The sequence below is a fragment of the Cetorhinus maximus genome, chromosome 5 (genome assembly GCF_964194155.1).
Source record: "Cetorhinus maximus chromosome 5, sCetMax3.hap1.1, whole genome shotgun sequence".
Classification (NCBI taxonomy): Eukaryota; Metazoa; Chordata; class Chondrichthyes; order Lamniformes; family Cetorhinidae; genus Cetorhinus; species Cetorhinus maximus.
The window spans coordinates 163,461,088-163,475,646 of record NC_135883.1 but is presented as its reverse complement, the minus strand read 5'-3'; the positions used below and the strand labels follow the sequence as shown (position 1 = coordinate 163,475,646).

Genomic DNA, 14,559 nt, shown 5'->3' with positions numbered 1-14,559 from the left:
TCCAAGATCAGTCATGAGAACACTGAAAGACAGAGCAGGCTCGATGGGCCACGTGGTCTACACCTGCTCATATTTGTTCTGGCATTTTTTAAAAAATCACTTTAAAGAATTATTTGGTCATTATCTTTTGCTGATTGTGGGAGCTTGCTAAAGTTGCTAAAGGTGGTTGAGGCGCTTACTAAATTATAACAATTACTACATGTCAAAAGTACTTCATTGGCTGAAAAGTGCTTTGGGATATCCTGAGGTTGTGAAAGCTGCTACATAAATACAATTCTTTCTGACTGTAGTTTACTGGTTGGGTCCTCCATGCTCTATAACAGGGTGCTCATAGCCAGGTGATGCTACAGGCACCATGTCACTCTGAATATAAATGTGTCACTACGTGAATGGGTGGGTGCATTATTTAGCTGTTTTCTTGTGTGTATGTGGATGATGAGGACAAGCGGCACTTCCAAGCCAGTATTCCGAGTACAGGGAATTGAGGAGATTTAATCGAGTGATGCCTGAAGGAGATGTTAGGATAGATAGAGGAAAACTATTTCCTGAGGTGGGAACTCCAGAACAAGGGGGTCATAACCTTAAAACTAGAGCCAGGCCATTCAGGTGATGTCAGGAAAGGGTAGTGGGAATCTGGAATTCTTCCCCACCGAAATAAAGCTGTTGAGTCTGAAGGTCAAATTAAAAATTTCAAAGCCAAGATCGATTTTTGTTGGGCTAGGGTATGATAGATTACAGAACCAAGGGTGCTGTGGAGGGTAGGTGGAGTGAAGATACAGATCAACCATGATCTAATCATGAGTCAGGTTAGGCATGAGGTGCTAAACAGCCTGTCCCTATTCCTAATTTATGATGGCGTATGTATGGTATGCACATTCATAAGTTTATTTATTTTAATGTGTTCATGTACACATGTTTTCCCTGTTTGCATGTGATCCTGCTACTGGTAAATAGTGACAGTAATGATTTCATCAAAATAAACTAAATGGTACAATCCTAAAGGGGTGCAGGAACAGAGACACCTGGGGTTGTATGTATTTAAATCTTTGAAGGTGGCAGTGCAAACTGTTACAAAAAGAATATGGGACCCTCGGGCACTGAGTACAAAAACAAGGAACTATGCTAAACCTTTTTAAAACACTGGTTAGGTCTCAACTGGAGTAGTGTGTTCAATTCTGGGCACCACACTTTAGGAAGAATGTTGAGGCCCGAGAGTGGGTGCAGAAGCGATTGGCTGGAATGGTAGCAGGGATGAGGGAATTAAGTTATGTGGAGAGGCTGAAGAAGCTGGGGTTGTTAAGACTGGCAGCCAACATAAAGCGGAATCCCAAAGTCTTCTACAGACAGATAAATAGTAAAAGGGTGGTAAAAGGAGGAGTAGGGTCGATTAGGGACCTAAAAGGGAATTTACACATGGGTGAAGGGGCCACGGCTGAGATATTAAATTAATATTTTGCATCCGTCTTTACTGAGGAGGCAGCTGCTACCCAGGCCATGGTGACAGACGAGGAAACTCTGTCATTAGAAGGGTTCAAAATTGACAAGGAGGAAGTGTTGAATAGACTGCGGGTACTTAAAGTTGACAAGGCACCGGGACTGGATGAGATGCATCCAAAGATATTGAAAGAAGTGAAAGTAGAAATTGCAGGGGCACTGGCCATAATCTTTCAGTCTTCTCTAGACTCAGGGGTGGTGCCAGCGGACTGGAGAATTGCAAACATTACGCCCTTGTTCAAAAAAGGTTGTTAGGATAAGCCCAGCAATTACAGACCAGGCAACTTAACTTCAGTGGTGGTCAAGGTTCTAGAAACAATTATTCAGGATAGAATTAGTAGTCACATGGAAAAATATGGGTTGTTAAGGAAGAGCTAGCACGTATTTCTAAAAGGGAAGTCGTGTTTAACTAACTTGGGAGTTTTTTGAAAAAGTAACAGAAAAGTTCGATGAGGGTAATACTGCTGTGGTGTACATGGGCTTTCAAAAGGCATTTGATACAGTGCCACACAACAGACTTGAGAGAAAAGTTATTGCTCATGGAATAAAAGGGACGTGGATACAAAATTGACTGAAAAATAGGAAGCAGAGAATAATGGTCAATGGATATTTTTCAGGCTGGAGGAAGGTTTGTAGTGGAGTTCCCCAGGGGTCGGGATTGGGACCCTTGCTTTTCCTGATATATATTAATGATCTAGATCTTGGTGTGCAGGGGACAATTTCAAAGTTTGCGGATGATACGAAGCTTGGGAGTGTTGTGAACTGCGAGGAGAACGGTGTAGAGCTTCAAGAGGACATAGACAAGTTGGTGGAGTGGGCAGATAGGTGGCAGATGAAGTTCAATGTGGAGAAGTGTGAGGTGATGCATTTTGGTAGGAAGAACATGGGACAGACAATATAAAATAAGGGGTGAAATTTTGAAGTGGGTGCAGGAGCAGAAAGACTTGGGTGTGTATATGCGCATAGATCATTGAAGGTGGCAGGTCAGGTGGAGGGAGCTGTTAGTAAAGCATATAGTATCCTGGGTTTTATTAATAAGGGCATTGAATACAAGAGCAGGGAGGCTATGCTGAAGTTATATAAGACACTCATCAGACCTCAGCTGGAATATTGTGTAGAGTCCTGGGTGCCACTTTATAGGAAGGATGTGAACACATTGGAGAGAGTGCAGAAGAGGTTTACAAGAATGGTTCCAGGGATGAGAAACTTCAGCTATGAGGTTAGATTGGAGAGGTTGGGGCTGTTCTCCTGGGAGAGAAAGTGGCTAAGAGGAGATTTGATAGAGATGTTCAAAATCATGAGGGGGCTGGACAGAGTAGATAGAGAGAAGCTGTTCCCACTCATAAAAGGATCAAGAACGAGGGTGCACAGGTTTTAAGCGATTTGTAAAAGAAGCAAATGTGACGTGAAAAAAAACTTTTTCACGCAACGAGTGGTTGGGTCAGGAATGCACTGCTTGGAAGTGTGGTGCAGGCAGGTTCCATCAAGGCATTCAAGAGGACATTAGATAATTACTTGAATAGGAACAATGTACAGGGAGACAGGGAGAAGGCAGGGCAATGGCACTAGGTCATAATGCTCAGTTGGAGAGCCAGTGCAGACACGATGGGCTGAATGACCTCCTTCTGTGCCGTTAAAATTCTGTGATTCTATTCTCCTGAGACCAGAGAAATTGAGAGGAGACTTAATTGAGGAATTCAAAATCATGAACAGTTTTGGATAGAGTAAATAAAGAGAAACTGATGCTAATGGCAGGAGGGTCAGTTTTAAGGTAATTGGCAGAACCAGTGAGTAGCTGAGATTTTATTGTTTACGCAACGAGTTGTTGAGATCTGGACTGCAAAGCCTGAAACTTTCAAAAGGGAATTGGATAAAGACTTGAAGGGAAAAATCAGCAGGGCTGAGGAAAGAGCAGGGAAGTGGGCTAGTCACCAGAACTTATATAACTGCAGCTGCTTGTTGATCAGAGCTGTGCAGTCAGACTAAGAACTGACTCTAAAATTACACTCTCCACGTCAGCGCAAACTTGGCCAAGTAACCTGAGCCCAATGTTTCTTTTGAAAATGAGTGAACACCAAAGAGGAGCTGCCGGAAGCTTCTATCGCCCACGTGGATTTTTCATGTTTGCAATCGCTTATCGATGTGTTGGGAGTGGCTCAGTCCAACCACAATGACAATGCGGGGTAGAAGGTAACATACCATTTGTCTGTAAGGTTTGTCTGTGGGAGTCACTTTGGCCTCTCGGGCCTTGTCAATATCTTCAGCTGTAAGCCCGCTGACAGAGCGGTGGTCTTGATGGAAGGACCGCCTCTGGGTCCCGGATGAGAAGGGCGTGCTCGAGTCCCTGGAGCGTCCAGTGAAGAACCCGGCCTCTTTCTTGGGAGATGCTGGGTCAAAGGCTGCAGGGTCCGCAGCCTCCCGGTACTGGCGGGTGTCTGCAGCGAAGTCTTGCGCTGACCCCTCAGGAGCTTCGCCATTGAGGCTCCACTTCGAAGCAAAATCCTCCTCTAGTTCTGAGAGGTTCTCTTGCTGCGTCACAACATCCTAGAACCAGAAAATAAATAAATGGCAGGTACTTATTCACTAGCAAGAGCCCATGGAAAACCTGCGGCTTATCTCCCACACAACGGGGTGAACCTTCCCTTCACTAATGGTGGTAAAACAGGGGCAGCAGGCAATGTGCCTTTGGAGGAGTTCAGAGAAGGTTCATAAGACAACCCTTCACCCCAGGAATCAGTCTAATGAGGAAAGGCTGGGCAGGTTGGGCCCATGCTCATTGGTCTTTCAAAGAACAAGAGGCAATCTTATTGAAACATAAAAGAGATTCTGAGGGATTTGACGGGTTAGATGTTGGATGCTTCCCCTAGAACTAGGGGGGAAACAGGTTAAAAAGGAGTCTCCAATTCAAGGTGGAGATGAGGGGGAATTTCTTCTCTCGGAGGATCATTAGTGTTTGGAATTCTCTTCCCCAGGCAACGGTAGAGGCTGAGTCGTTGAATATATTCAAGGCTGAGTTAGACCAATTTTTGATCTACAAGAGAGTCAAGGGTTGTGGGGCCAGCCAGCAAAACGGAGTTGAGGCCATGCTCAGGTCAGTCATGATCTTATTGAATGGCGAGCAGGCTCAAGGGGCCAAATAGCCTATTGGGACCATCACCTGCAACTTCCCCTCCAAGCCACACGCCATCCTGACTTGGAAATATATCTGACCCAGCAACAGTGAAGGAACAGAATCCTGGAATTCCAGCTCTCACAGCACTGTGGGTGTACCTACACCCCATGGACTGCAGCAATTCAAGAAGGCAGCTCACCACCACCACCTTCTCAAGGGCTGTTAGGGATGGGCAATAAATGCTGGCTTAGACAGTGACGCTCACATCCCCCAAATGAATGAATATATATTTTTTTATAAACATGGTTCTGTACCTGCACCTTTCCTACAGCTGCACCGATAGCATCTTCGGCAGATGCCTGCCAGTCCTTGGCCACTGCCATTGCTTCCCCACTCGACGCTGCAACACGCATCTGCATGGTCTGGGTTTCAACAATGGCCTGGCTCAGCTTGGCTAGGCCCCTCATCAACATTACGACATCTCCCGCCATGATGTGTCTCCACTTTATTCTTCCACTGCAGAAACACAAGACCCAATTCAACATGCAGACCAAACAAGGACCCACCACTGCAAATGACAGCACCCTAGGACAAAGCTGAATTTCTACATCGAACCTTCGCACTCTTCTCAGAGATCACAAAGCCCTTCACACACTGGCAATAATGGAAATGGTACTCACTGCTCTGTAGGTAAATATGGCATACCTTTCACATCCAGTAGCAATGTGATCGATCAGTTCCACTCTTCAGGTCAACGATAACAACCACTGCTTATTATTTATACAACACCTTTAAAATAATAAAATGTCCAAGGCACTTCACAGGAATATTATATAGTAAGTCACAGAGCCACGTAAGGCATTATTAGGGCAAAAGCTTGGTCAGAGAGATAGGTTTAAGGAGTGTCTGAAAGAAGGAAAGCCAGGTAGAGAGAGATAAAGTGTGTAGGGAGCAAGCTTAGAGCCTCGGCAACTGAAAGCACGGGACAGCAGCGGTGGTACGATTAAAATCAGGGATGCACAGGGACCAGAGCTGGATGTACATCTCAGAAGATTGCAGGAGGAGATTACACAGGTATGGAGGGGGTGAGAATTTTAAAAATCGAGGCATTGCTTAACCAGTAGGTCAGTGAGCACAAGGGTGACGGGTGAAGGAGACTTGGCCAGGACACAGGCAGCAGAGTTTTGGATGGCCTCAAGTTTACGGAGGACAGAAGATGGGAGGCCAGCCAGGAGTGGGCTGGAATAGTAAAGTCCAGAGGATAAAGGAGGCACAGGTGAGGGTTTCAGCTGCAGATTTGCTGAGAGAGGGCAGACCAGGTGATGTTGAGATGGAAATAGGCAGTCTTAGTTATGGGGTAGTTGTGTGGTTGGAAGTCTTTGCAAACAATCTCATTCAACCTTAAGGCTGTTACCAGGTAGAGGGATGGAGTTGGCAGCGAGCAATTGGAGTGTGTGGCTTCGGTCTTCCAAACACTTTGGTACCAGTCCTACTGTTCCATTTTTATCTGGTTAAAAACCACTTCTCTAAGAAATAGCAGCACTAGGCATACAGCCTTTCAAGCCTGCTCCACCATTCAATACAATCACAGTTGCTGAAAAAAAGAGACATGTCTAAGCGTTTTGTCTTGCACTTATCAGGACACTCACAAGAATAACAATCTAAGGGGGGGAAACAACAATTTATACTGTATGTGAAGAGAATGCTGATGGGTTGGCAAGTGGAATTGCCATGGAGAATGCACCACTGATGGTGACTGACAGTTAATTGTCAAGCATTGTTTCAAATTTAAACCAAGCTGCTTGACCCTGATTGGTCAAGGCATTGCCTGAGGAATGAGTCAGTGAATGGCTGTCACTTATTTTGTTTAGCTGAAACAGGTGCAATGTGTGTACATGTTCTTTCTGTCTGCAAAGAACAGGGTATTAATATAAAACAAAAACAAAAATACCTGGAAAAACTCAGCAGGTCCGGCAGCATCTGGGGAGAGGAACACAGTTAACGTTTCGAGTCCAAATGACCCTTGAACAGAACAGAGTCATTCGGACTCGAAACGTTAACTGTGTTCCTCTCCACAGCAAAACCTGCTGAGTTTTTCCAAGTATTTTTGTTTTTGTTTTGGATTTCCAGCATCCGCAGTTTTTTGCTTTTATCAGGGTATTAATATATGTAGCTACCAATACTTGAGAGCGTGACTGACAATGTTAAATTGGCTGTCAGCGTGATTCTTAGCACACTGAGGATTAATTAGAAAACGTTGTTCAATCGCGGAATCACATCTAATGTTGGACACTGTGTTTTGAGTTTTGCAAGCACAGGATGGTTGGTTGGCCTGTACCTTGCCTGTTGCTAACAGAGGCTGGGACATCCTGTTTGATATGATCCGCCAGTCTTTGGGAGATACGGCCTACACTGGCACTGAAATTCATGTACCACATTACTCATTTGTGTGATAGGCAGAACGTCTTTTTGGCTTGACAGCAGCATCCCGCTAGTGGCAAATACCACATGTTGCTGCTGCATAGTAGCAGCGTGAAACAGTTAGCTTCACCTGTTGCTCAAACGTTTGCGATACCTTGCCCATCCAGGGTAACCTGAGGCAGACTGGGCACTTTTCAGGGCCGAAAGTGATGGCCTTAGCCCCATTCATGAATTCGCGTGATACACAGTGTGAAATGATCTGATCAGGGTAGCTATTATCCTGCAGGATCTTTGATGCTCCCTATTTCAGTATAAAGCTTGCACAGTGAGCAAATAGCTTGGGCCCTCTTTACAAGGTTGCCGATATGACCAGGGCCCTGATCTGTGCAGACAGAAAGAACATGTACACACATTGCGTCTGTTTCAGCTAAACAAAATAAGTGATAGCTATTCGCTGACTCATTCCTCGGGGCAATGCCTTGACCAATCAGGGTCAAACTGTCTGTTTAAATTTGAAACAATGCTCGGCAATAAACTGTCAGTCACCATCAGTGGTGCATTCTCCATGGCAATGCCACTTGCCAACCAATCAGCATTCTCTTCACATACAGTATAAATTGTTGTTTTCCCCCTTATATTGTTATTCTTGCGAGTGTCCTGATGAGTGCAAGACGAAAAGCTTAGACATGTCTCTTTTATCAGCAATACTCAAGTCCTGTACTACCAAACGACAATGATGGTTGATCAATTCCACTTTCCCATCCAATCACCACATCCCTTGAATCCTGAATTGAAAACGCTATCAATCACAACCTTGAATATACTCAAAGACTGGGCATCCCCATGTTAACCCACTTCCCATAGGGAATCAGCATACTCCTCCTGCCCCAATTCAGCACTAGCCAGTGATAGATCACATCAATTCCACCAGGTGTAATCCCCCCCCTCCAGCCATCCATCCTCACCCTCCTCCCCTCCAATAGCTAAGCCTCAACCTACTGACCCGCATCCTCATTCCCTCTCCATCCTTCAGCCCCACCTTGCCTCCAGCCCTGCCAAAACTTGGCTCTCCTCAGGAACACCGTGATCCCTATTCCCACTCAAACAGCCTCCCCTCATCCCCATAATCCTGAACACCCCTGCCCCAAAATTTCACCCACACTGCTGCCTCCCTCCTTACCTCTAAGAAGCCTCATTAAAGCCTATTGCTCTGGTTCACCTTGCCTGAATTTCCAAGTACTGCTCAGGCAACACCCCGGAACCAATTTAATTAATAATCAGAGTGTGGATGACATCAGCAAAAGGGCCAGGGTTACTTCCCCCAAGACAACAACATTTTGCTACCTGAGACCCTAGAACAGTGGATGTATTAGATCCTGTTCAGAGGACAGGGCTGTCACAGCAGAGCAACAGTTACATCCTAAATCTAGGGATCTCCTCAGTTAACCGACACCTCCACCCCAACCTTCAACCCCGCCACGTGACCACTCGAGCCCTGACAGTCACACACCCAGGCCATTCCAACCTACCAGCCCCTTTGCTGCTTTGCACAGACAGCAATTTCCCAAAGCCTGCGGACCATTCCAGAACTCAGCTGTGGCTCAGTGGGTAACACTCTCGCCTCCGAGTCAGAAGGTCGTGGGTTCAAGCCCCACTCTTGTGTGATGCCCGCCTAAGCTTCCCGCTCCGTCACATAATCCAGACTGACACTCCTGAGGGAACGCTGCATTGTTGGTGGCGAGATGAGATGTCTTGCCCCCTCAGATGGGCATAAAAGATCCCACTGCAACCTCAGTACAGGGACTCTCCCCAGTTTCCTGGCCAAATATTCAGCCCGCAACCATCATCACTAAAACAGATAAAAGCAAAATTCTGCGGATGCTGGAAAAACTCAGCAGGTCTGGCAGCACCTGTAGTGAGAGAAATAGAGTTAACATTTCGCATCTAACATGGCTTCTTACCCAACCCGAAACAATAACTCTCGTTTCTCTCTCCACAGATGTTGCCAGACCCGAGTATTTTCAGCATTTCTGTTTTTATTTCATCACTAAAAACAATTGCTGTGTGTAACTTGCCGGTTGCATTTCCAACATGTCACAGTGATAACATTTCAAGAGAACTTCATCAGCTATAAAGAGGTTGTAACACCACCACCACCCCCCCCCCTTCCCCCCGAGGAGGAGTTGATGCAAGGCTCCTTGTTGGAGGCAAACCAGGAGGCTTACTTACCCTTACAGAGAAAAAAGGAACTGGACTCTTCAGGAATCTCTGACTTCCTTCAAAGGAGTTGTTTGTGCTGAGCGACATGGTGAGAGCAAACTCACAGCTGCTGCTGGTGAAGCAATACCAGGATTTCTTAAAGGGGAAACACTACTTTCACAAATAATCAAGTGCAACAGTGTCTGGAAACACTGCATCCCAAGAATGCTGGGACACACCAAATCTCGGTGGGCTGTCAGTGATAAAAGGAATTAAAAAAGATCGGCATCTGTACTATTTATTCATTCATGGGATGAGAGTGTTACTGGCAAGGTCAGTATTTATTATCCATCCCTAAATTGCCCTTGAGAAGGTGGTGCTGAGCTGCCTTTTTAAAACACAGCTTGAGGAGCTTGCTCGGACATTCCAGAGGCCAGTTAGGGGTCAACCACATTGCTGTGGGCGAGGAGTCACTCACAGGCCTGACTGGTCAGAGGACAGCAGATTTCCTCACCTGAAGGGCATTCGTGAATCAGGTGGGTTTTTAATGGAAATCAGCAATTTCATGTTCAACATTACTGAACTTGTAGTAGGGTCTGTGTCTGTGGGTGTGAGTGTGTGTGTGTCTTAATTGGATTAAAGCCAGCTTAGTCTAGGTGCTTTGATGTATAGTGGTTTTGAGATGTTAAACAGCAAGGTAAGGGTGTATTTGCACTTTGTTGAATAAATCATTGAAAGACTGGGGGTGAAATCCTGCACCTAGCTAGGAGACACCAAGCAATATGCTTATATCACTATTAAAATTGGTACTATGGAAGGGGTTTCATTGTTAGAAGAGGAGACGTTCAAAGGGCCTGGTATTACAATGAGAATTTACATTCAAAGGGTAGGTATATACAGAACAGAGTTTTGTGTGTGTAAGTCAGAGGCATGTGAGATCTAAGGCTGTAAGCCCTACCACTGTGTCTGTGAAGGAACAAATTGAAAGGGACCTCATTTTGAACCCGTAAGATAAAATGTGCTTTGCCTAGGGTGTCTGTTTAAGTCTGTGTTATTGTTGCCTTGGGGAAAATTACCTGCGAGTGATTAATTTGGGGATTTGTTTAAAAGTTATTATGGTAGTAACCTGTAGACATGTGTATATGTTTAATTCCTTGTAAATTAATAAATGTTTAATTTAATTTATATAAAAACCTCTTGAGACTTGGTGGTTTCATTTCTGAATTCAGAAATGCATCTCAAACATGCCAATTGAAAATATAGGTTCTGACAATTGTTTAAGTTTCCCCTCGGGGATTTTTAAATAACTCAGCCTTTACCAACTGCTGTGTCATAACAGGGCCACAGGCTGATCGCAGACCTTCAGGTCGAGCCTTCAGATCATTTTAATCAGAAGCTGCTTGAAGCTCACCAGCCTTGTTTTCCCATCACCGGTTCTTCATCTCTATTAGTTTGGCCTGCAGCATGTCTCTTGCGCGATGATATCTGGTGCTCCTCGTCAGACAGGCAAGATCTGTGAGCATCATGCACTTTGTCTGGAAGTAAGTCCACGCCATGGTCATTGCTGTCGACCCAGTCTTGGTGCTTCCTTTTAACCAGTCAGACGCTGTGCTGCGAGTAACATCCTTTAATTTTTTTCCAAGAATCTTCAATGGTAACATTGTCCTCCAGAATATCAACAATTCCTGTGGCTAGTTTGTTGGCCACGTCTTTAAGAACAGTTACATAAAATTTCCTTAGATTTTATCTTCAAAGGCTCAATGCCCCTGACAAGTCGATGGTCAGAGCAGCATTCTGCACCTCTGAGGGAACAGGTAGAGCACACACCCTAAGGGTCTCTCTGTCGTACAATAACATAGTCCAACATGTGCCAGTGTTTGGGTCTGGGGTGCATCCATGTTGTTTTCAGTTTGTCTGCTCGTTGGAAGACTGCGTGTGATGGCTACATTAAACTGGCTGCACTTAAAAAGGAATGACCACTGGAGTTTGCTCAGCCAATACTGTGGTGTCCTAGTACTCTTCATGTATTAACAGTCTGTGCCCACTCAGGCATTGAAATCACCAAGAATAATGAGTTTGCACCGGTTGGGTACTCCTTTAATTATCTTGCAGAGGTCATCATAGAATGCTTCGTTGACCTTCCCGTATGTGTCATTGTTGGAGCATGGTTGCTAATGAGTGTAACATGCTGGTTACTGGTAAGACTTAAATGAAAAGCCATTATTGGATTGCTGATCCCCTTAGGAAGAGAGTCAAGCTTGCATGCTGGTTCAGATCAAACGGCAAAGCCCAAACCCGACTTGTCAATCCATTAGAACGTGTATCCCGCACCAACCTCCTCATGTTGAGACTCCGCAGCAAGCCTGGTTTTGCTTAAGCAGCCATGTCAATGTTGTATCTGCCCAACATTCTGGCTATGAGGACTGTTCTTCTCATTTTGTTGTCTAGAGGTGTTCTTGCATTCCATGAATCGAGCTTCATACGATTACTTGTTCTTTACATTTCAACTGCGGTGAATGGATGACCAGCCAGCATCACGAATGTTAACTGCCAGTAGCATGCTCTACCTGTCCCTGTCGTCACTTCCTCATCACAACAGGGCTGGGTTGCGAAACCTGCACACTGAGTATATTTAAGTGAGTGGGGTTTGTGCAGAGCCTCTCCCACTGATACTACACTGTGTACCACAAGCGTAGCAACTGAAAGGATGCAGGTTTGTTTTCAGGTTTGTCCTTCTCCTAAGAGCTGCTGAGCTGAGGAGCCTCATCTATCCTTGATGTTGCGGTACAGTTTACTGACACTATCTGTGATCTTCCTCACTTTCAGCTGGGCGTGTACCTTTACGAGTTAAATCTGTAGCTGAGGCTTCTGAAATCAGAGTTACCTTCGCCTGGACAGACTGCCAATTGAGCCCTACCAACCCAGAGCTATCTGGTTTAGAGGTACCCACCTTCACACCTGCATCCCACATTGCTAAACAGGGATCAGCACGTGAAGCTGGGTAGTAGGAGCCTGATTAGGAGAGGCAAGGCTATTGAGACACCGATTGTATGGGACTTTTTGTGAATGAAGAGAGTCTCAACTCCCTTCACCATCCCGGTCTTTCCTGAATCTTTGACCCACCCAAGCCAATGTAGGTCATTAAGAAGAGGGATGAGGAATGAGCGGGACTTGGAAAGGAAGGGGCCTTCAAAGATGGGGAGGAGAGGCCAGCCAGGAGAGCAATGGTCTGAAGGTGAGAGTTTCAACAGCAGATGAGCTGAGGCAGGGCCAGAGATGGGTGATGTTAGAGGAGGAAGTCAGCAGTCTTTATAAACGGAGATAATATGGAGTTGGAAGCTGAGGCAGACATCACTTCAGATGGCCGAGGGGCTGAGAGCAGATGTTAGGCTGGGTAACAAGGTGATTCAGTTAGTCGATGCCATACTAACTCACTCCTGAACAGTGCATTAGTGTCATGTGCTGGGAATTGGAGAGTGGTAAATGGTGCATGGCAGGCTGGAGAGAATAAAAACTGTTTAGAAATAGTGGGTGGTGAGTCCTCACCATCAGTTAACAAGAAATAAAATACCAGAGAGGCTGGAAACCTGATATTAGCTGTGGGCATGTTCCATTTGATATAAACCATCACTAGCCACGACATCAAAGCCAGTTTACCCAGCTCACTGTACCTCACCCCCTACTGCCCCCATGTCACAGAATATTTTATATTACAAAGAAATTAACAGTAATGATTTTAAAACCACCTTGTTTTGTTAGGTGATGTGATGGTTTGCTCCCTCACCCACTCCCTGCCCCCGGCACCTTGCCCACTCCTGGTCTCCTCCCTGAACCCTAACCCTTCCTGACCACTCCCCCTCCCTGACCATTCCCACACTTCCCAATCCCTCCCCCGCCACCCAACCCTAGCTCCCCACTGCCCCCGCTCCCTGGCCGCTCCTCATTCCCCCGGCTCCTTGCTCCCCACTCCCCCATTCCCTGACCGCTCCTCGCTCCCCCTGCTCCCTGCCCGCTCCCCCCATTCACCTGAGGAAAAAGGTCTTGGTTTAATGTCTCATCTGAAAGACAGCACCGCCTCAGTACTACAGTGAGGTGTCAGCCTAGATTTTATGGACAAGTCTCTGGAGTGGGACTTGAACCTACAACGTGACTCAGAGCCCCAAATGCTATCTACTGAGCCATGACTGAAACCTTCAGCATGCTAAATCACCTCCTGTCCTCACTGCTCTCCTAGTTAGCTTTCCACCATCCCATGTCAGAAATTCAAAATTCTGATCTTCATGTTCATCAAGGTCTCACCCCTACAATATCTCCCATTGACCTATTCAATATTTATCCCTCCAAACAATATCACTAAAACAGATGATCTGGTCATTATCACCCTGTCATTTGTGGGATCTTGCTGTGTGAAAATTGGCAGCTGCCTTTCCAACGTTACAACAGTGCCCACACTTCAAAAGGGCTTCATTTGCTGTGAAGCATTTCAGGAAATCCTGGGGTTGTGAAATAGGAACCTGAGGCTATTCAGCCCCTCGGGCCTGTTCTGCCATTCAACAAGACCATGGCTGATCTGTGACCTAACTGCATAGACCTGTCTTTGCCCAATATCCCTTAATACCTTTGGCTAACAAAAATCTATCAATCTCAGTTTCAGAATTAACCACGGATCAAGCATCAATTGCCTTCTGTGGAAGAGAGTTCCAAATTTCTACCACCCTTTGTGCGTTTCCTCATTTCACTTCCCAAAAGGTCTGGCTCTAATTTCTAAACTACATCTCCTTAGTACGAGACTCCAAAACCAGCAGAAACTTTTTCTCTCGATCTACTCTATCTGTTCCCTTTAATATCTTGAAAACCTTGATCAAATCACCCTTAAGCTTCTAAATTCCAGGGAATACAGCCCCAATTTGTGTAATCTACCTTCATAGCTTAACTTTTGGAGTTGAGCTATCGTTCTTGTAAATCTAAATAGATGTGGTGCCCAGAGCTGCTCACAGTATTCCAGGTAGGTTCTAACCAGGGCTTTGCATAGCTGAAGCATGACTTCCAGCCACCTCGCATTCCAGTCCTCCAGATATCAAGGGCAACGTTGCATTAGTCTTCCGTTTTTATTATTTTCTGTACCTGTTCACAACAATTTAATGATCTATGTATCAGAACGTACCTGTGATCTCACATTAGCCAACACTGAAATCCATTTGCCAGAGTTTTGCCCATTCAGTTAATCGATGAGTATCCTTTTGTAATTTTACAATTCAAAATTGCAAGTTTAATACAAGTTCTTTCTTTCTCCTGGCTCTCGCTTCATGCATCCCCGCCCCCATTACTCCAAT

At 45.5% G+C, this 14,559-nt stretch overlaps 1 protein-coding gene across 3 annotated transcripts in view; it reads right to left on the bottom strand.

The window, feature by feature from the left end:
- coq8aa (coenzyme Q8A, genome duplicate a) overlaps positions 1-14,559 on the bottom strand; it is a 70,965-nt gene that overhangs the window by 51,640 nt on the left and 4,766 nt on the right. For 2 of the 3 annotated variants that reach the window (XM_078542736.1, XM_078542738.1), the window contains exons 2-3: positions 4,921-5,122; positions 3,694-4,038 (exon numbers count right to left, since the gene is read on the bottom strand). In XM_078542736.1, coding sequence (XP_078398862.1) covers positions 3,694-4,038; positions 4,921-5,097 — 522 coding nt within the window. In that variant the 5' untranslated portion in view covers positions 5,098-5,122. Of the gene's footprint in view, positions 1-3,693; positions 4,039-4,920; positions 5,123-14,390; positions 14,413-14,559 lie in introns of those variants that run through there. The other variant, XM_078542737.1, reaches the window with a different exon arrangement.